At 39.5% G+C, this 20436-nt stretch overlaps 1 protein-coding gene across 3 annotated transcripts in view; it reads left to right on the forward strand.

Annotated features, from left to right (window-relative positions):
- The window catches only part of DNAH14 (dynein axonemal heavy chain 14), a 326351-nt gene that overhangs the window by 72279 nt on the left and 233636 nt on the right, over nucleotides 1–20436 (forward strand). For all 3 annotated transcript variants that reach the window (XM_058701177.1, XM_058701178.1, XM_058701179.1), the window contains exons 12-17: nucleotides 5598–5727; nucleotides 13208–13487; nucleotides 13988–14033; nucleotides 14124–14221; nucleotides 18155–18321; nucleotides 19040–19384. In XM_058701177.1, coding sequence (XP_058557160.1) covers nucleotides 5598–5727; nucleotides 13208–13487; nucleotides 13988–14033; nucleotides 14124–14221; nucleotides 18155–18321; nucleotides 19040–19384 — 1066 coding nt within the window. The remainder of the gene's footprint in view (nucleotides 1–5597; nucleotides 5728–13207; nucleotides 13488–13987; nucleotides 14034–14123; nucleotides 14222–18154; nucleotides 18322–19039; nucleotides 19385–20436) is intronic.

The following is a 20436-nucleotide window of genomic DNA, read 5'->3' on the forward strand; positions in this document are numbered from 1 at the left end:
TAGGTATACTGTATCTTCAAAGTTCAGAACTAGCCCTTAAAGATGTGTGAGGATGATTCTGGAAGTAGCCACAAGGTTCATTTGGAATTTGGGTCAATTCCAACTATCTATTGAAAACAAAATGTTTTCACCTTCTATTTAAATACTGCTGTTAAAACATTTTTCTTATTTTCCGCAACTGGATCTATCACTGTGCCTTGTGAGCCATGGAATATGAACTGAGACTGTAGGATACTTTATGTTCAAACTGTCAAAATTTAGCAATGTTATTTTAAGTCAAATCAGAGTTTTAGTATCATAACTGGAGAGTGAAAAATATATCAATTCATAAAATTTTGAAGAATTTTAAATATGTTATTTCTCTAATTTATTATTGGATCCAGCAGAGCTTAAGTCATTGATCTAAGGCCTCATAAGTGATTTGAGTCAGTGCCAGGACTTTAACCTATATAAGAGCACTATTTAGTAATAGCACATTATAACTTTATTTCTCCTAAAACTACAAGTATGTGTGTATGTGTGTGTTTGTGTGTTTAGGAGAAGTTTTTAATTTGGAACTAACTAACTTCCTTCCTTCCTTCCTTCCTTCCTTCCTTCCTTCCTTCCTTCCTTTCTCATTTATTTATATTTTAGTGTTTATTTTTGAGAGAGAGAGAGAGAGAGAGAGCACAGGCAGGGGAGAGGGGGACAGAGGATCCAAAGAGAGCTCTGCGCTGACAGCAGACAGTCCAATGTGGGGCTCGAACTCATGAGTCACAAGATCATGACCTGAGCCAAAGTCAGACACTTAACCGACTGAGCCACCCAGGTGCCCGAACATAATTTTTTAAAATATATATTTATTATTATATTAAATTGGTCATATAATAGAAAATATTGAAAACAAAAATTACCCTCATTCCGTCACTTAAAGACAATGTCTTATTGTTTTGGTACAGTTTCTTCTAAATTTTTCCTATGTATTTTTCCATGGTACTATTTCATAGCTTATTTTAAAAATACAACATGCCTTGTATACTTTTTTTTAACGTTACAGGAGAAATACTTGTGTATTTCAAGTATACGTATTTTTGGAATCATACCACCTGGGTTAATCCCTGTTTCATCTCTGACATGTGTGACTTAGGTTAGCTAGTAAACTAACAGAGGTTATATAAATTCTTTAAACCTCAGTTTCCTCATCTATAAACTAGAGATAACAATAATACCTATATCATTAGGTTCTTTGAGAGTAAACAGATTAAATGCCTGCTAAGTAGGTGCTACCATTACTGAATCTGTTCCCACTGACCTCCTTAACAGTATTGGTTTGTATTTCCGTAATGACTAATGATATTGTGCATCCTTTGATATTATTGGCTATCTGTATATCTTCTCAGACAAAATGTCTGTTCAAGTCCTTTGTCCATTTTTATTTTTATTTATTTTTAATGTTTATTTTTGAGAGAGTGCAAGCAGAGGCAGGGCAGAGAGAGAAGGGAACAGAGGATCCAAAGTGGGCTCTGTGCTCTCAGTGGAGCGCTTGATGTGGGGCTTGAACTCGTAAACTGCGAGATCATGACCTGAGCTGAAATCAACAGTCAGACACTTAACTGACTGAGCCACCCAGGTGCCCCCGTCCATTTTTAAATTGTGTTGTCTTGGGGGACCCTGAATAGCTCAGTCAGTTAAGCATCCGACTTCGGCTCAGGCCATGATCTCACAGTTTACAGATTCGAGCCCCGCATCGGGCTCTGCTGACAGCTCGGAGCCTGGAGCCTGCTTCGGATTCTGTGTCTCCCTCTCTCTCTGCTTCTCCCCCATTCATGCTCTATGTCTATCTCAAAAATAAACAAACATTAAAAAAAAAACTGTATTGTCTTTATTGTTAAGTTATAAAGAATTTTAAAAATATATTTTGGGTACAAGAGCATTATTATCAAATAATTACTTGCAAAAATTTTCTTTCATTCTATACATCATCTTTTCACTTTCTTGATAGTATCCTTTCGAACACAAACATATTTAATTTTGAAAAAGGCCACTTTATTTTTTCTTTGTACTATTTTTAAAAATTTTTTTTAACGTTTATTTATTTTTGAGAGAGTGACAGAGCACGAGTCGGGGAGGGACAGAGAGAGGAGAGGGAGACACAGAATCCAAAGCAGGCTCCAGGCTCTCAGCTGTCAGCACAGAGCCCAACGCAAGGCCCAAACCCACGAACTGTGAGATCATGACCCGAGCCGAAGTTGGACACTTAACCGACTGAGCCACCCAGGCGCCCCTCCTTGATTGTACTTTAACTGTCATATAAAAGAAATCATTTCCCAATCCAAGATCATGAAGATTTATACCTTTATATTCTCCTAAGATTTTTAATTTTAGCTGCTGCATTTAGATCTTTGATCCATTTTGTTTTAATTTTTGTATACAGTCTGAGATAAGGGTATAAATTCATTCTTTCCCGTATGGATATCCAACTGTCCCAACACTGTTTCTCAGAAAGACTATTCTTTCTCCATTGAATTGTGTTGGCATCCTGTTGACAATCAGTTGACGATAGATGTATGGATTTATATATGGACTGTAAATTTTGTTCAGGTGATCTCTATGTCTGTCAGTACCACAGTCTTGATTACTGTAGCTTTGTAGTAAGTTTTGAAATTGGAAAGTGTGAATTTTATAACACTGTTCCTTTTCAACATTGTTTGGACTATTCTGGGTCCCTTGCATTTACTGTGAACTGTAGAGTAAGATTGCCAATTTCTATCTAAAAGAAAAACAACAACTGGAATTTATGTAAGGATTGCACTGAATCTTTAGATAAATATGGGGAGCATTTTTATTTTAACAGTTTTCCAGTCCATGGATGTGAGATTGTCTTTGCATTTATATGGGTAGTCTAATTTCTTTCAGTAGTCTTTTACGGTTTTCAGTGTATGTGTCACACTTCTTTTGTTATGTTTATTTTGAAGTATTTCATTCTTTTTGATACTATTGTAAACACATTTTTTTAAGTTTTATTTTGGATTATTAATTGCTAACGTATTGAAATATAGCTGATTTTTGTATATTGATCTTGTATCCAGCAACCTTGCTCAACTTTTTTTTTTTTTAACTTTTTTTTTTTTCAACGTTTTTAATTTATTTTTGGGACAGAGAGAGACAGAGCATGAACGGGGGAGGGGCAGAGAGAGAGGGAGACACAGAATCGGAAACAGGCTCCAGGCTCCCAGACATCAGCCCAGAGCCTGACGCGGGGCTCGAACTCACGGACCGCGAGATCGTGACCTGGCTGAAGTCAGACGCTTAACCGACTGCGCCACCCAGGCGCCCCTCAACTTTTTTATTAGTACTAATGGTGTGTGTGTGTGTTAACTCCTTAAGATTTTCTATACAGGATTATGACACCTGTAAATAGAGATCGTTTTACTTCTTTTTTTTCCCAGTCTGATATCTTTTATTACTTTTTGTTGCCTGATTGCCCTGGCTAGAATCTTCAATACAACGTTATTAGAAGTGGCAACAGTGAACATTCCTGTTTTATTCCTTGTCTCAAGAGGGAAACTTTAAGTCTTTTATCATTAAGTATGATGTTAACTGTGGGGTTTTTGCAAGTGTTTCTTATCAGGTCGAGGAAGTTCCCCTTTATTGTTAGTTTGTTTAGTGTTTTTGCATGAAATGTTGGATTTTGTTAAATGCTATTTTTCTGTGTCAGTTGATCATGTGTTTTTTACTTTATGCTGCTAATATGGTATACTACATTATGTTACATATATACATTTTTTTTTTAATTTTTTTTCAACGTTTTTTATTTATTTTTGGGACAGAGAGAGACAGAGCATGAACGGGAGAGGGGCAGAGAGAGAGGGAGACACAGAATCGGAAACAGGCTCCAGGCTCCGAGCCATCAGCCCAGAGCCTGACGCGGGGCTCGAACTCACGGACCGCGAGATCGTGACCTGGCTGAAGTCGGACGTTTAACCGACTGCGCCACCCAGGCGCCCCACATATATACATTTTTGTATGTTGAACCAACCTTGCATTTTTGGGATAGTTTCCACTCAATCATAATATATAATCCTTTGTATAGGCAGCTAGATTGAGTTTGCTAATATTTTGTTAAGGATTTGTGTGTCTCTATTCATAAAGGTATTAGTCTGTAGTTTTCTTATGATGTCTGTGTCTGGTTTTGGTTCCAGGAAAATTCTGGGCTCATAGAATGAACTGGTATAATTTCTTTCTTAAATATTTGACAGACTTCACAAGGAAGCCTGTCTGGGCCCAGGGCGTTCTATTTTGAAAGCTTACAAATTATTTGTTCAGTTTCTTTAATAGATGTCCTATTCAGATTATCTATTTCTCTGATTTTTATGAGGGGATGTGGAAAGATTTTTTAAAACGTTCTGTGCCATTCTCTTGCTGCCAGAAGCTCCTAATAGTTTTATTTTCTGCCCTTTTCACCTTAAATTGAGATGTCTATCTTATTATGGTTTGATATTGCTTTTTAACTTAATCCGATAGTTTCTGTCTTTTAATTACGGAATTAAACCTATTTAGATTTAGTAACTGGTATGCTTTGCTTTTGCGCCTCCCATTTCATTTATGCTTATTATTTATTTTACTTTGGTTTTTTTCTCTTTTCTGTTTTCTTATTTTTCTTGATTCACTCGAATGGCTCTTAATTCCCTATGCCTCCTTCTTACCTCCTTGTTTTAGTGTTTCTTATGCTTTGCAGTGTGTTTACGTATTCTCCATCTTCCTAATAGTTATTATTTAAATTCTATTTCCCTGTTAGCTTATATTTGTAAATCTTTACTTTTCCATAAAAATGCTTCACTTATTAAAAGCTTATTTTTAGACAGAGGGAGACAGACGAGCAGGGGAAGGGCAGAGAGGGAGGGACAGAATCCCACGCAGTTTCCATGCTTTTGGCGCAGAGAGACTTTCTGTCTATGGATTTACCTATTCTAGGTACCTCATTTGGTGGAGTTATACGATATTTGTTCATTGTTTCTGGCTTATTTCTCTTAGCATCATGTTTTCAACGTTCATCCATGTTGTGACACGTATGAGAATTTCCTTTTTAAGGCTAGATAATCATTGTATGTGTATACTAGATTTTATTTATCTGTTCATCTGTTGATAGACATTTGGGTCATTTTCACCTTTTGGCTATCGTGAATGATGTTGCTATAAACATTGACGTGTAAATATCTGTCTGAATCACTGTTTTCTGTTCTTTCGTTTATATGCCCTGAGGTGGCGTTGCTGGATCACCTGGTAATTCAACAGGTAACTTTCTGAGGAATTTCCCCGGTATTTTCCACAGTAACCGCCCTATTTTAATTCCCACCAGGAAGCACCAGGATTCTAATCCTCACCAACACTATTTTCCTCTTTTAGAGAATAGTAGCCATCCTGTTTGGTGTAAAGTTACATCTCATTGTGGTCTTGATTTGTATTTCCCTAATGATGAATGATGCTGAACATGTTTTCATGTACTAATTGGCCATCTGTATATCTTCTTTGGAGGAATGTCTAATTATTTATGTGTTCTGGATATTAATAAGATATCAAAGTTTAGAAAGACTTTTTTTTCTTATTTCTTAATCTAGAATATACAAGAATATCTTTACTTTCCCTGGAAAGATAACAAATGATGGTGAAGAATTTGTTGGTAATTCAAATTTACGTGCCACTCCTGGTTTAAAGTCAGAAGTGAAAATGGAAGCAGATATTAATGAGGTAAGTGGGCTTTGAAAAATATAAGCACAGATTTTTAATGTAAAATGAATAAGTTTTGTAATTAAAAATGTGATTTATGATTATTCACAATTGTTTGCGCACCACACACACACACACCCGTCCCTCCCACTGTAGAAAGCTGTAATGACACTCATCTCAGCTGGTTCATTTGTTCACGCATTATTGAGTACTTAATATACACCGGTCACTGGGCTCGGCTCTGAAATTCACCAGCGGGTGGAACGAATTCCCTGATCTCTTGGCGCTTATATTCTGCGCCAGGAGAGACAGGGACTGAAGTGATGAGTGCAGGGAGGAAGCACAAAGGTAGATAAGGGAATGCGGAGTGCTGCCGTATGCTGCTTTCACACGGGACTGGTGCGGGAGGGCCACCCTGTCTAAAGTAGCAGTTACCCCCTCCGCCCCCACTATTGTCTACCTTTGACTCTTTACCATTCTACAGAAAACAAATGACAAAAAAATGTTTTGTTATTAACTCAAAAATGAGACAAGCCAAATATGAAAACTCTTAACAGAATCCTAGAAAAACTTACACTAGGAAATCTTTTTTTTTTAATGTTTATTTATTTTGAGAGGGAGAGAGAGTGCATGTGAGTGGGGGAGGGGCAGAGAGAGAAGGAGAGCAAGAATCCTAAGCAGGATCCATGCTGTTGGCACAGAGCCTGATGCAGGGCTCGGTCTTACGAACCATGAAATCATGACCTGAGCCCAGATCAAGAGTTAGATGCCTGCCTGACTGAACCACCCAGGTGCCCCGGGAAATCTTTTCTTGACATGAGGCATTGTATCCTGCCCCCGACAATATTTTCTCGGGATTAAACTTTATACAGTAGATACTTTTCCTACTTTGCAAAAGCAGCATTTTCATGAGATAGCACTGTATAATATATGTATGTTTTACATATTTTTTAATATTTTAGGTAGATTTGGTAACAAGGGAGAATGTTCACATTTTAAATTTCAGTTTGTATATCTCTTATTAGTAGCTTAATTCTGTATTTTTAAAAATACGTTATTGGAGGGGCGGCTGAGTGGCTCTGTCGGTTGGGCGTTCGACTTCGGCCCAGGTCATGATCTCACGGTTCGTGAGCTCAAGCCCCGCGTCACTGTCTGGGCTGACAGCTCGGAGCCTGGAGCCTGCTTCGGATTCTGTGTCGTCTTGCTCTGTCTGTCCCTCCGCTGCTTGCACTCTGTCTGTCACGTCTCAAAAAGAAATAAACGTTAAAAAAAATTTTTTTTTAAATATGTTATTGTAGACTCATATTTTGTCTTCTATGTTTTTTGTCCATTTATCTGCTGAATAGATTTTTCTGTTTTGTAGGAATTCTTCATATTTATATTGCAATGATCTTTTCTGCTAGATGGCTTGCTACTTTTATTCCCTCATGGTAATTTTTATCAATAATTCTTCATTTCAGTGTAGTGGAATTTATCAATCCTTTTATTTGTGTTAGTGTTTGAGACTAAATTTACCATCCTGAGTCATAAATATATTTTCCTTTATTTTCTCATAGAAGCTTTAGAGTCTGGCCTTCACATGTATCTTTAATGTGTCTGTGTGTAGTGTAGGCTGGGGTCCATTTTCAGGTATTTCTGTGTGAGTAGCCATTGCCCAGACGTGGTTTCTTTACATCCTTTCCCTGCTGATCTGCACTGGCAGCTCTTTCTTTATCACTTACCATCTGATTCCCGTACGTGGGTCTTCTGTTCCCCAGCTGTTACTGTCCTGTTGATCCGTTTGCCTCTCACTGTGCCGATCCCACGCTGGATTCATGGTATATAGCTTTGAGATAAGTCTTCTTTTATTCTCAGCCATTTGCTCTTCTGTATACAGTTTAGATTCAAACCCTATTTGGATTTTGGTTGAAATTGCCTAGAAGATGGGGAGAGTTAATATTTTATGATACTGAATCTTCCCGACATGATTGTGCTATTTAAGTCTTCTTGAATTTTTTCAATGTCTTTTATAATTTCTCCGTAAAAATCTTAGATATTCTTTTGTTAGATTTAACCTGTGAGCCTTGTAGCCCCAGCCTGTACTGGGAGTTGTTATTTTATTTTATTTATTTATTTATTTATTTATTTATTTTAATTTTTAATGTTTGCTTATTTTTGAGAGAGAAACAGAGCATGAGCAGGAGATAGGCAGAGAGAGGTAGACACAGAAGCTGAAGCAGGTTCCAGGCTCTGAGCTGTCAACACAGAGCCCGACGCGGGGCTCGAACTCACAAACCGCGAGATCATGACCTGAGCCGAAGTCGGATGCTCAGCCGACGGAGACACCCAGGCGCCCTGGGAGTTGTTATTTTAGATGCTTCTACTAGTTCTTTATGAACACTTTGGAATAGAAATATTTTTAGATAAAAACACATGCACTGGTTTTTTTTAATTTTTTTAATGTTTTTAAATTTATTTTTGAGAGAGAGAGACAGAGTGTGAGTGGGGAGGGGCAGAGAGAGAGGGAAACACAGAATCTGAAGCAGGCTCCAGGCTCTGAGCTGTCAGCACAGAGCCCAATGTGGGGCTCGAACCCATGAGGTACGGGATCATGACCTGAGTTGAAGTCGGAGGCTTAATCGACTGAGCCACCCAGGTGCCCCTGCACTGTTTTAATTTTTTCCTTAGGATTAATACTCAATCAGCACAATAGGCCTTTTTGCAGTCTTCCATTTGCAGAGTATCTCTTTAGACAAGGTTATACTAATTTCTATTAAAGAGTGCCTTTTACATGTATCCTGTTTTATACTGACCGTTGCTTATTGATAACTGAAATCTCAGATTAACTGATCTTTTTACTTATTACTTGTAGTGGGTGTTTTTCTTATACTTATTAGCTATTTGTATTTCTCATTTTTATGACCTTTTGATGTTCTTTCCCATTTTTCTGATGGCGTTTTCTCTTCCTTTTTCTTACTGAATTACAAAACTATTTATAAAGTACAGACCATAACCATTTGTTATATCATGAAAATGTAAATCTCAATGCATTGTTTTTCGTTTTGTTACTAGTGTTTCTAGTATGAGGAAGATTTTTTTTGAGTAATTAAAAACCTGTCCCACCTGGGTTCACTGGTAAATTCTACCAAACATTTAAGACAGAAATTATACCAATTTTCTACAGTCTTTTTCAGAGGAATGCAGAAGATAGAATACTTTCTAACTTATTCTATGAGACCAATGTTACTTTAATACCAAAACCAGACAGACAGTACAAGAAAGCTACAGACAGATATCTCTCATGAACACAGATATAAAAAATCTTCAAATCATAATCCAACATAGAATTATACACCAAGTGGGATTTATCCTAGGTATGTAAGCTAGTTCAACTCTTGAAAGTTAATGCAATCCATCACATCAGTAGGCTAAAAAAAAATCACATGCTCATATAATAGATGCAGGAAAAGTATATGAGAAAATATAACACCCATTCATGATAAAAGTTCTCAGTAAACTAGAAAGAGAAGGTAACTTCTTCAATTTGATAGAGAATCTTTACCAAAAAGCCTGTAGCTCACCTTACATTTAGTGGTGACAAGCTTGAAGCTTTTCTATTAAGATCAGGAGCAAAGCAAAAGTGTTCCCTCTGAGTAATGCTTTTCAACATTGTACTGGAAATACTAGTTTATGCAACAAGACAAGAAAAGGAAACAAAAAGTATATGGTTTGGGAAGGAAGAACTAAAACTTCCTTTGCAGATGACATGCTCATCTATGTAGAAAATCCAAAAGAATCAACGAAAAATCTGGAACTAATAAGTGATTATAGTGAGGTTGCAGGCTACAGGGTTAATTTTAAAAGGTCAGGCACTTTCCTATATGCCTGCAGTGAACAAGTGAAATTTGAAGTTGAAAACAATACTATTTACGTTAGCACCTTCCCAAATGAAATACTTGGGAAAATACATACAGGGTATATATGAGGAAAACTACAAAACTCTAATGAAAGAGATCAAAAGAGAACTATAAGAATGAAGTGATAGTCCATGTTCATGGATGGGAAGACTCCGTATTATCAACATGTCCGCTTTTCCCAACTTGATCTATAGTTTCAATGCGATGCCAATCAAAATCCCAGGGCCTATTTTGTGGATCATGACAAACTAATTCCAAAGTTTATATGGAGAGACAAAAGACCCAGAATAGTGAATACCATACTGAAGGAGAACAAAGTTGGAGGACTGACACTGTCTGACGTTATGATTTACTTTAAGGGTATGATAATCAAGACAGTTTGGTATTAATGAAAGAACAGTCAAATAGACCACTGGAACAGAATAGAGAGGCCAGAAATGGATTCCCATAAATACAGTAAAACCTTGGTTTGTGAGCATAATTCATTCCAGAAACATGCTTGTAATCCAAAGCACTTGTATATCAAAGCAGATTTCAAGAACCATTGGTTTAGTGGTGATCATGTGATGTTTGGTGTCACATACTACTCGTACTGTAAGACATTGCTTGTTTATCAAGTTAAAATTTATTAGAAACATTTGCTCGTCTTGTGGAACATTTGCAGAACAAGTTACTCACAATCCAAGATCTTACTGTATAGTCAACTGATCTTTGACAAAGGAATAAGAGCAATACAGTGGAGCAGTGGTGGTACTCAATAAATGTGCTGGAACAACTGGACGTCCATGTGCCAAAAAAAATGAATATAGACTCAGACTTCACATCTTTCACAGAATTAACTCAAAATGGATCATAGACCTATTTGTCAAATGCAAAATTAAAGAAACTCTTAAAGGTAATATAAGAAAAAACCTAGATGACCTTAAGTGTGGCAGTGACTTTTTAGACACAACACCAAAGGCACGATCCATGAAAGAACTGATAAGCTGGACTTCATTGAAATAGAAGACTTTTTGGGTCACCTGGGTGGCTTAGTCGGTCAAGCATCTGCCTCTTGGTTTAGCCTCAGATCACGATCTCCTGGTTCGTGAGTTCGAGCCCCACATCGGGCTCTGTGCTGACAGCACGGGTCCTGCTTGGGACTCTCACTCCTTGTCTTGTTCTAAATTGTCCTTGTTCTAAATTGTCCTTGTTCTAAATTGCATTTCTCTGATGACAAATAATGTGGACCACCTTTTCATATGCTTGTTTGTCACCTGTATACTTTCTTTGTTGATGTGTCAGTTAAGGTCTTTGGCTCATTTTTAATTGGGTTATGTGTTTTCTAACTGTTGAGTTGGAAGGGTTCTTTGAATGTTTTAGAGAACAGACCTTTAGCAGCTATGTCTTTTGCAAATATTTTCTCCCATCCTGACTTGACTTCAAGTCTTGTGGCTTGACTTCACTCTCATAACTTTGGCTTGACTTCACTCTCATACCTTTGTATTTTGCCAAGAAGCTTTCTATTTTCTATTTATTTACTTATTTTGCAAGAGAGAGAGAACGGGCAAGGGAGGGGCAGACCCATGACTTCCGCCTTACCACATGCTGGCAATATAGCCTTTAACAAATTAATACCAGCTTTTTTATATATAATAAGAGTAATAATTTCTGTCCAGGTTGCTGTGAAGATGAGGTGAGGGCAACTTGTTTACTCTAGCGCCTAGGACATGATAAGCACTCACCCAAGAGTAACTGTGTCCAATAACAGAGTGTGCTAGGAGTATACTGTATCAGGTATACTCAAGCAGTGGACACAGATACAAGTATGCCGTATGGAATAGTAGTTGTACTACGTGCATTTCAGGAATAATTCTACGCCAACTATTTGTAATACTGTAACATTAGAAAGTGTGTAGGGCTCAAGGTCCAGTCGTTACCAGGATTAGAGGTTATTTTCCAGAAGAAGCTATACAACGCATCATGTTTGTTTGAAATTGTCTTTGAACTTCTTGATTGTGATAAAACATACATAACATCCACTTGCCAGTTTCGAGCATATTTTACACGTGAAATTCAGTGGCGTTACCACACGCGCGGTGCTGTGTGCAGTCACCATTACCCACTCTGCAGCAGTGTGTCACCCCCCAAAACTCCCGCGTTTATTTGTGTACAACCTCTAAAGATTGCGTGTCCCCTTCAGCATCTGCTCAGGCTCTTCCTTAGCGGCTTCACAGGGTGCTAACGATGTTTGTTTACAGTGTCAACTGCCTTTATTCGTTATGGAGTAGTTGAGGTTCTGGCAGGTGAGTGAGACAACCACTCTGAGAAACCCTGGATGCCTCCAGAACAGCGGGCTGTGTGTGGGTAAGAGAGATGGATACGTTAGTTGAGAACACCTGCCTAGACAGAGCCTACGAGCAAATACATTGTCTAAGAAAGGTATTTATCCGAGAAATAGTCTGGCTGTTTCTCAGTAGGGACGGGTGCCCGTACCAGGATGTGCATATTCTCAGTACGTATTCTCTGTACCAGGATGTGTATACTCCAGTAGGGACGGGTACCCGTACCTGGATGTGTATACTCCAGTAGGGACGGGTACCCGTACTAGGATGTGTATACTCCAGTAGGGACGGGTACCTGTACCTGGATGTGTATATTCCAGTGAAGAAGTCAGACCTGCAGCAGTGGTTTTGAAGGAGATTCCCGATTTCTAATTCTCAACCGTGAGTACACAGTAGACTCACTTGCACAGCTTTTAAATGATTCATATTCTGGGTATAAAATTGTTCAATCAATGTATTGTACACCTGAAACTAATATAACATTGTATGTTAATTATACTTTAATTACAGAAAGATTCTTGGGCCCTGCCGCAGACCTTTTAACTCAATCTCTGGGGATGGGGCCCAAGAATTTGTATTTTTAATTTTTTTTTTTTTTACATTTATTTTTTTGAGAGACATAGAGAGACAGAGCACAAGTTGGGGAGGGTCAGAGAGAGAGGGAGACACAGAATCCGAAGCAGGCTCCAGGCTCGGAGCTATCAGCACAGAGCCCAACGCGGGGCTCGAACTCACAAACTGTGAGATCATGACCTGAGCCGAAGTCGGACGCTTAACCGACAGAGCCACCCAGGCGCCCCCAAGAATTCGTATTTTTAAAAAATTTTTTTTAATGTTTATTTATTTTTGAGACAGAGACAGAGCATGAACGGGGGAGGGTCAGAGAGAGAGGGAGACACAGAATCCGAAGCAGGCTCCAGGCTCTGAGCTGTCAGCACAGAGCCCAATGCGGGGCTCGAACTCACGGACCGTGAGATCATGACCTGAGCCGAAGTCGGACGCTTAACCGAGCCACCCAGGTGCCCCCAAGAATTTGTATTTTTAACAAGCTCCCAAATGATCAATATGTAACCACCCTGGTGTTAATTTACACAATCTTTTGGGGGAACTCCTGCATTATAATGCATCGTGTATTTTACATTACCTTATTTTAACATGCAAGTATTCATTACACCAAAGTTATTGTTTGTCATTTAAAGTTTAGGTCTATATTATCCTGAATTGAAAGGAATATTCTTTCGGTTATATATTGTCACTGTCACTCTAATATCTATTAATTAGATTTTGAATCATATCAAAGTGGAGAGCAATTTGAGAAAAGTATATGCACCAGTATTTGAAGTGACTCTACGCTTGAGGTCTCCTGAAGAGAGTGAGTCTTCAGAAACTTCCACAGAGAACTTTCATGAGTCTGACAATGGCTCTGAGGAACCTGGGGTGTGTGAACAAGAGGAGGCACCAAAAAATGAAGTCAGTTGTGTCCTAAAACAGTCGAGTGAAGAAATGCCAAGAATGAAGAAACCAAAAAAAGTTTGTTACAACCTTGAAGAAATACCTTCAGGTAAGATGAATGAGACTATTAAGAATGAAAGGAGATACGCTAACAGCCGGAAAAGAGCAAATGACAGAAAATTTTAGTAGTTTATCTATTACCGCTGACCGGCGATAATAAATATTAAGAAATAATATCACTTCTCAGCAGTATAAATGTTAAGAAAGCTCTAAGCACAAGCTCAGATCATCTGTGGTGCATGTAAGCGATAACACCGTTACTCATTCTGCTCTCCTACGCACACCATTCTCAGTCCTGGGGCCTGATGACCCCCTTCCTGGCAGTGAACACCCCTGCGTGCTTGTCAGAAACCCAGGCCCTCAGACCGCAGCTCGGCCCTCATTATTACAGTCCGGGGTGCCGTGGAGTGCTAGAATGCTACCTCTTAGGTGACCTTCCCGCGTATTCTCGGATGTCTGGAAAGCACTGCCACGTAGCAAGTGGTCACCTAGCTGGTTTAAATACCAATCAGTGTTTCATTCTCTCTTTTTTTCAATGGACTCTTGTAGACATAGAAATCATGACCGAGTTCGAGAATAAATACATGTGTGATGAGTAAGTAGCAGACCTTTTTGATATTACAAGTAATTGTAGTCTCTGGTGGTTACTGCATTTTTCTGAAATATGCTTTTATTTTTTTTTCAGGTTTTCAGAATTTGCTACAAATCTCTTCATAGTTCCCAACAGATTAGATTTTTCAAGGAAAATTCAAAATATGGTGACTGACATTGAAAAACGTATAAGTAAGTGTTTTTAAAGCGTAGCTAGATACACTGTCTCCTTTGGGAATATTCTCTCAGGCTCAGGCATCTGATCTTCACACCCAGTGGTGGAGCACACACCACCGTCCATTGGGATCGGGAATGTGCAGTCTTTGGGATCAGTCGATGTGAATTTGGGATTATCTGAGGATGTGTGACTTCTACACGTGACTGTAGAGTGCATAAAAGACGGGAATTAGGAAAACAGTGTAAGGTTTGGGTTTTTTATATACCACAGAATTTTATAAGACTTAACTAAGTTGTATCTTACTAGCATAACAGATACTGTTTCCATCTGAAACCGATTTCGATCAGTCCTTTTCTAGTTCTGTGTATCCAGTCTGACGCTACACAGCTATTACTAGCCTGGCCCCCGAACGTGTCCCTTCCTCTCGGTCTGAGTCTTAAAACATCTTAAAACAGCAGGACCCGTGGCAACTCTTGGAAGCTGTATGTTTCCTCTTGTTATTAGTCAGTTTGGGGAGGGGTATTTTGAGATTGTCAAATATCTTTTTGTTTCCTCTGAAAATTATACCCCCTAATTTTAGCCTTTATTAGCAGATCTTATCACCTTAGCAGATCCATTTCTTTATTCAGTTATTTATGTAAATGTGGACTCACTGATCTATATTCACATTTGTATATGTTTGCATACATACGTGCATTTGTGTGGATGTAAACTTACTGGAGAAAAAAATAAAAAATTTAAACCACCCCATCATTTCAGCTGCCTGCATATAATATGTGTTTTCACATAGTTTTTGCATTTTTACCTTCATAAGCATACAAGAGTGAAACTTACATTTAAAATGGTTTGTTATCAGGGTGCTTGGGTGGCTCAGTCAGCTAAGCATCTGACTCTTGATCTCAGCTCAGGTCATGATCTTGCAGTTTTGTGAGTTCAAGCCCCGCATGGGGCCATGCGCTGACGGCTCAGAGCCTGCTTGGGATTCTCTCTCTCTCTCTCTCTCTCTCTCTCTCTCTCTCTCTCTCTCTCTCTCTCTGCCCCTCCCCTGCTCGCACTCTGTCTCTCTTTCTCAAAAAATCAGTATTGAAAAAAAACTTTAACAAAACATTTTATTATCACTTAGCGTTATATTGGAGGCATTTTCCTCATTGCTGCAGTCGCTCTCATAATTGTCACTTAGATGGCTAGATAATACTCCCTTACACTAACGTGCCATAATATGTTTAACCATGCATGCAAAATTAAACGTTCTCATTCCTATACCCAGTCATGAAGTTAACGTCTGGCACACGGCTTGTGGCTTCCATGGGGTCCTTCTCAGACTAAGTCCACAGGAGCGGCACTGATGGGGCAGAAGTCTTTCTCGTACTGCTTGGTAGTTCTTCTGGGTTAAGAAAATTAACCCTTAATCTTTAATATGAGTTTTAAGAAAAATAGGTCATTTGCCTTGATTTTATGGTGATATTTTTTCCTAAGCAGAACATTATTTTTAAAGTATAACATTTGTAGAGCCTTTGGAAAAAGGCTTCAGGGCACTGTATCATAGAGACGCTTGCCCATATTATGATCACATATTATAAACAGCATTCTCCTACTTGTCTTCTAATTATGATTTCATTTTTATGTTTAAGCTTTCGTTTGCTCTAAAATGTATTTGCATACACTGACTTATAACTTTTTCCCAAAGCACTAATGATGTGTCTGTCCCAGTATCATTCGTTGAATAATCCATTCCTCACCCTCGCTGACTTGAAACGCCACTGTGATCATTTATTGCATTTTAGTATTTTATTTTATTTCATTTTTGGACTGTCGTGTGCCAGTACTGTGCTGTTTTAATTATGTCACATTTTGCCCCCAGGGATTTCCTAGGTTCAGGGATATTTGTGTTAGTCTGGGGAGTATAAAGAGAGTATTACTGTTACTTAATTTGTTGCTCAGGTTGGCCTTATTTTCGGAGAACCGCTCTTTCCGAATGGGCCCTGTGCCCTTTTGTGGAGAGCACTGTAGCTTCTTCGGGCACAGGAGGCTCACACCCATCTTGTGTTTCCTCGGGGACAGCCGCGGGACGGGCTCATTGTGGGAGTGGGGCCGCTTAGAGGCCCATCAGTGAAAAGACCTGGAAAGTAACATGGAAAGTAACAGTGTAGTTACTGACTTGTTATGCAGGTAAAATAATGTCAGAATGGCTGCTCCGCACCTGTTTGAGACGCAAATTTATCAACCAGAGTGTTTGCGGGTGGTTTTTTTTCCCCTCTGTCCTTAGAGTTTTCAGTCAAAACACTGCTCTCCAGAGTCTCCTTTGTTACCCCTCCTCTTGAGTCACTAGTAACACAGCAGGCTACTTTGTCACCATCCGTATTCGTGTTGGGTTCTCCCAGCATCCTGCTCGGCGTTTTAAGACCTACTACGTCACTCTGTGCGCCATGCAGTTTGTGGGTTTTGACAATTACATATCCGCCATCCAGGTTCCATACAAAACCACTCCATCACGCCCAGGTTCCCTGGTGCTGCCCCTTCGTGGTTGGACCCTCCACACCTCTTACCCCCGGCAACCTCGGATCTGTTTCCTGTCTTTATAGTTCTGCCTTTTCCAGAAGGTCATACAAGTGGATGCGTAGGTAGCCTTTTGGGTCCGGCTTTTTTCACTTAGAAAGGTGCATTTCAGATTCATCCATCTTGCTGCTGGGGACAGCAGCCTTACTCCTCTTCATTGCTGAGTCATAGTCTACTGTCTGGATATACCAAAGTTGCTTTCTGCAGTCACATCTGGGTCATTTCCAGTTTGGGGCAATTATGAATAAAATTGCCATAAACATTCACATACAGGTTTTTGGACAACGTAAGATTCCTTTTTTCTTGAGCTGATAACCAGGGGTGGGCTTGCTGGGTCATATGGTAGGTGGATGTTTAATTGTATGAGAATTATAACGTGGTTCTATCATTTTGCATTCCTGACAACAGTGTATAAAGCTCCAGTCACTCTGTATCCTTGTCACCTCTTGGTATTGTCAGATTAAAAAAAAAAAAAAAAAAAAAAAAAAAAAGCCATTCTGGTAGGTTGTAGTGGGTCTCATTGTGGTTGTATTTTGTTTCCCTGTTCATCTCTTCATGAGCTTATATGCATATGCTTGGATACATTTTTTGTGGTCAGATCTTTACATCTTTTGCTTATTTTCATTAGGATGTTTGTCTCTTTATTGTTGAGTTGTGAGAAGTCTTTATATGTATCGTTGATACAAGTCATTTATGAGATACAAGATTTGCACACATTTTCTCCCAGTCTGTGCCTCATCTTTTCATTCTTTGTCACAGAGTGAACCTTCTGAACTCTGATAAAGTACGGCTCACCACTTTTTTTCTATTATGGGTTATGTTTTGTTACCTATAAACTCTTTGTCTAACTCACAGCCATACAGATTTTTCCTGTATTTCCTCTTGGAATATTAATAAAGTTGTGCTTTATATTTAGGTATATGGCTTATCTTGAGTTAATTTTTGCATAGTGTGTGAAGTATAGGTTAAAGTTTTGTGTTTGTTGGTTGGTTGGTTTTTGCCCACGGACACCCGGTTTTTCGGCTTGTCTGTGAACGCACTGGCGGTGAAGCTTTGTCTCCCGTTCATCCCCTCACTGTGCTGGTCTAATGCTCTCCACGTGGCATCACCTAGCATGGGCATTCCAACTATTTCTTAATGACTTTTCTTAGCTTCTATTTAATTATGCCTCGCCCCAACACCACCCAGTACCTGTGAGTGGTTCTGTTGTTTCCATAATATTAAATCCAGACTTTTACACTGTCTTAAATTCCGTTTATCGGTATAGAATACTGCTTAGCCCTCATAATAAATTAGCTTCAGTCCAGTGGTTTTAGATGTCATGGATAATTTTAAGGTGTTGTTTTCAGTGGGACATCAGAAAATATTAACTTTCGAATTATGTATTTTAGCCAAGATTGTTCCTCTTTGCCAAGATCCCCGCCTGTCTGTCTTTACTGAATCGGTTTTAATTGTGAATTTACCTAATAAGACTGAAAGTGGCATTGCCTGTAAGAAGACAACCAGATGGCCAGATTGTCAGGTTCTTTTTGAAATGGATCCTACCTACCAAAACAAAGTGAGTTTAAGAACGATTTGTCTTAGGGAATACTGGGCTGATTCTTAGATTAAAGGGATTTATTGAAAAATTTGAGTATCCTAACTTAGGACAATTGAAATGCCATTTCCATCTTCTCTCCCGTCTGTCCCACTCATGTGCTTTCAGCTCAGTTCTTCTCCTTTGTTCTTTTCCAACTTCCCCTCCGAAAATGAGCTTTCTGTTTTATGGTTCCTGCATGATATTGACTTCCAGTCGTTGACCTGCATTGGCCCCTACATTCCCATTGCCATCTGGCTGGGTATTTTTGTTCAGATTTACAGGAGAATCTAATTGTCTTCACTTGGGTCAGATGACTCCTCGTCCAATAGCTGTGTCTTGGGGGAGTTCACACGGTACATAGAGGTGCCCTGGTGCAGGGCTGTGCACAGTGTCTATTCTGAAGTGGGATGTCAAGTGAGGGAATGAGGGATTGGTGTTTCTAGGCCACGGCTCAAGACAACATGCTGACGATAAAGATAAATGGCTTGGTAGGCCTTTTCAGAAACACCACATATTTAAAAGGCTATCTTAATTTCTTAAAGTCTTATGTTTCCAACATAGTTCTTTAGTGTAGGTTCCCAACAAAATGAACTCCACAAAAAAGTATGGTTTTAAATAGTTTAATAGAACTATTAGCCCCTTAGAGCATAAGTTTTTTACTCTTAAAATTCTGACTTTTTGACATTTTTATTTACAGATTGCCAGTCTCCTGACTGTTATTGGTAACTCAATGGGCCTGGTTAGTGCTTACAGCTGCCAGTTTAGAAAATACTGTACCATTGTACAGAGTGCCAAAGTCATGAGTATGAAAATGTCCTCTATGGAAGAATTAACTCCAACACAGTTTAAAACTATACTAGCTAAATTCAGAAAGTATCTGAAACACATTGTCAACATGGCCATTGAGAAACGCATTGGTATTTTCAAAGTTACAAGTCTCGATTATCAGTCAGAATGCTTACCATATGTTGAGAATATCATACGTCTGAGTCACGACCTCCTGCGATCTGTAATTGAAAACAAGAGCACAAATCTATTAGAAGTAAGTGTTTTTGGAAATGCCTCTTGCGTGAGAGTCTTTACGATTATTAGGTTATAATTTTAAAAGACGTACTTCGGAAACATACTTGATGAGTTTATCCTCAGAAATGTGATACGTATTACATTTGTTTGGGTCTTTGATCAGATGTCATTTCCTCAAAGAAACCTCCTCCACCATCTCCAAAATTGCACCCCACGTTTTCCCTTTTTTCCCTGCTGGGAATCGTTGCAAGATTATAAATGTGAAAACGACATGATACCACTTTCATTTCTGCAGGGACCACTCTGGCTGCAGCGTAAAGAATGGATTCACGTAGGATGAGACGGGAGGAGAGTGGTTTCTGGACCCTAGGGGAGAGGTGGTGAGCGCTCGGACAAGGGCAGTAGCAGTGTGGAGTCTGGGGAGCAGAGGGAGTTGAGATCTATTTCAGAGAGAGAATCGACAGGTTTAGTGATTGGCAGAATGTGGGAATAGGAGAAAGTCAGGAATTAATGACACTTGCAGCGTGTTGGTTAGGCAGCGGGGTGGGCCGTGGGGCGCAGGAGAGGGAGCACCGTGCTTGCTTCACGGTGCCGTCCTCAGGGAGAGATGTGCACGTGTGCACGTCCGGCCAGCAGGAGGGAGTCGGTACGGGAGCGCACATTTAGCGACCGGCATCCAAGTGGTCCTAGAGGTCGTCAGAGTGAATGGGAATGCCCCGGTTATGTGTGTGGTGACGATGGAAAAGAGCCCCCAGAACGTCAATATTTAGGAGGTTGTTAGAGGAAGGGGAGCCTGCAGGGTGACCGGAGACCTGGGGAAGCGAGGGAGTGTCCGCAGAAGGAGGGAGCGTTTAGTAGTTGTTAAATCCGTGAAGAGTGAAGAGGATCGCAAGTGTCCATTAGACCAGAGGCACTGTGTGCTGTGTACGTTGGGGTTCCCGTCATCTTTACAACCACAGCAACCCTGAGACACATGGGAAGTCACTTCTGGCTCACTCGGGACCGAATTCCCCCAACAAGGATCTGAAAGCCCCCAAAAGGCTATTAAACGACGGATTTCTCTGTCTCGTG

The sequence above is a fragment of the Neofelis nebulosa genome, chromosome 15 (genome assembly GCF_028018385.1).
Source record: "Neofelis nebulosa isolate mNeoNeb1 chromosome 15, mNeoNeb1.pri, whole genome shotgun sequence".
NCBI classification, from domain to species: domain Eukaryota; kingdom Metazoa; phylum Chordata; class Mammalia; order Carnivora; family Felidae; genus Neofelis; species Neofelis nebulosa.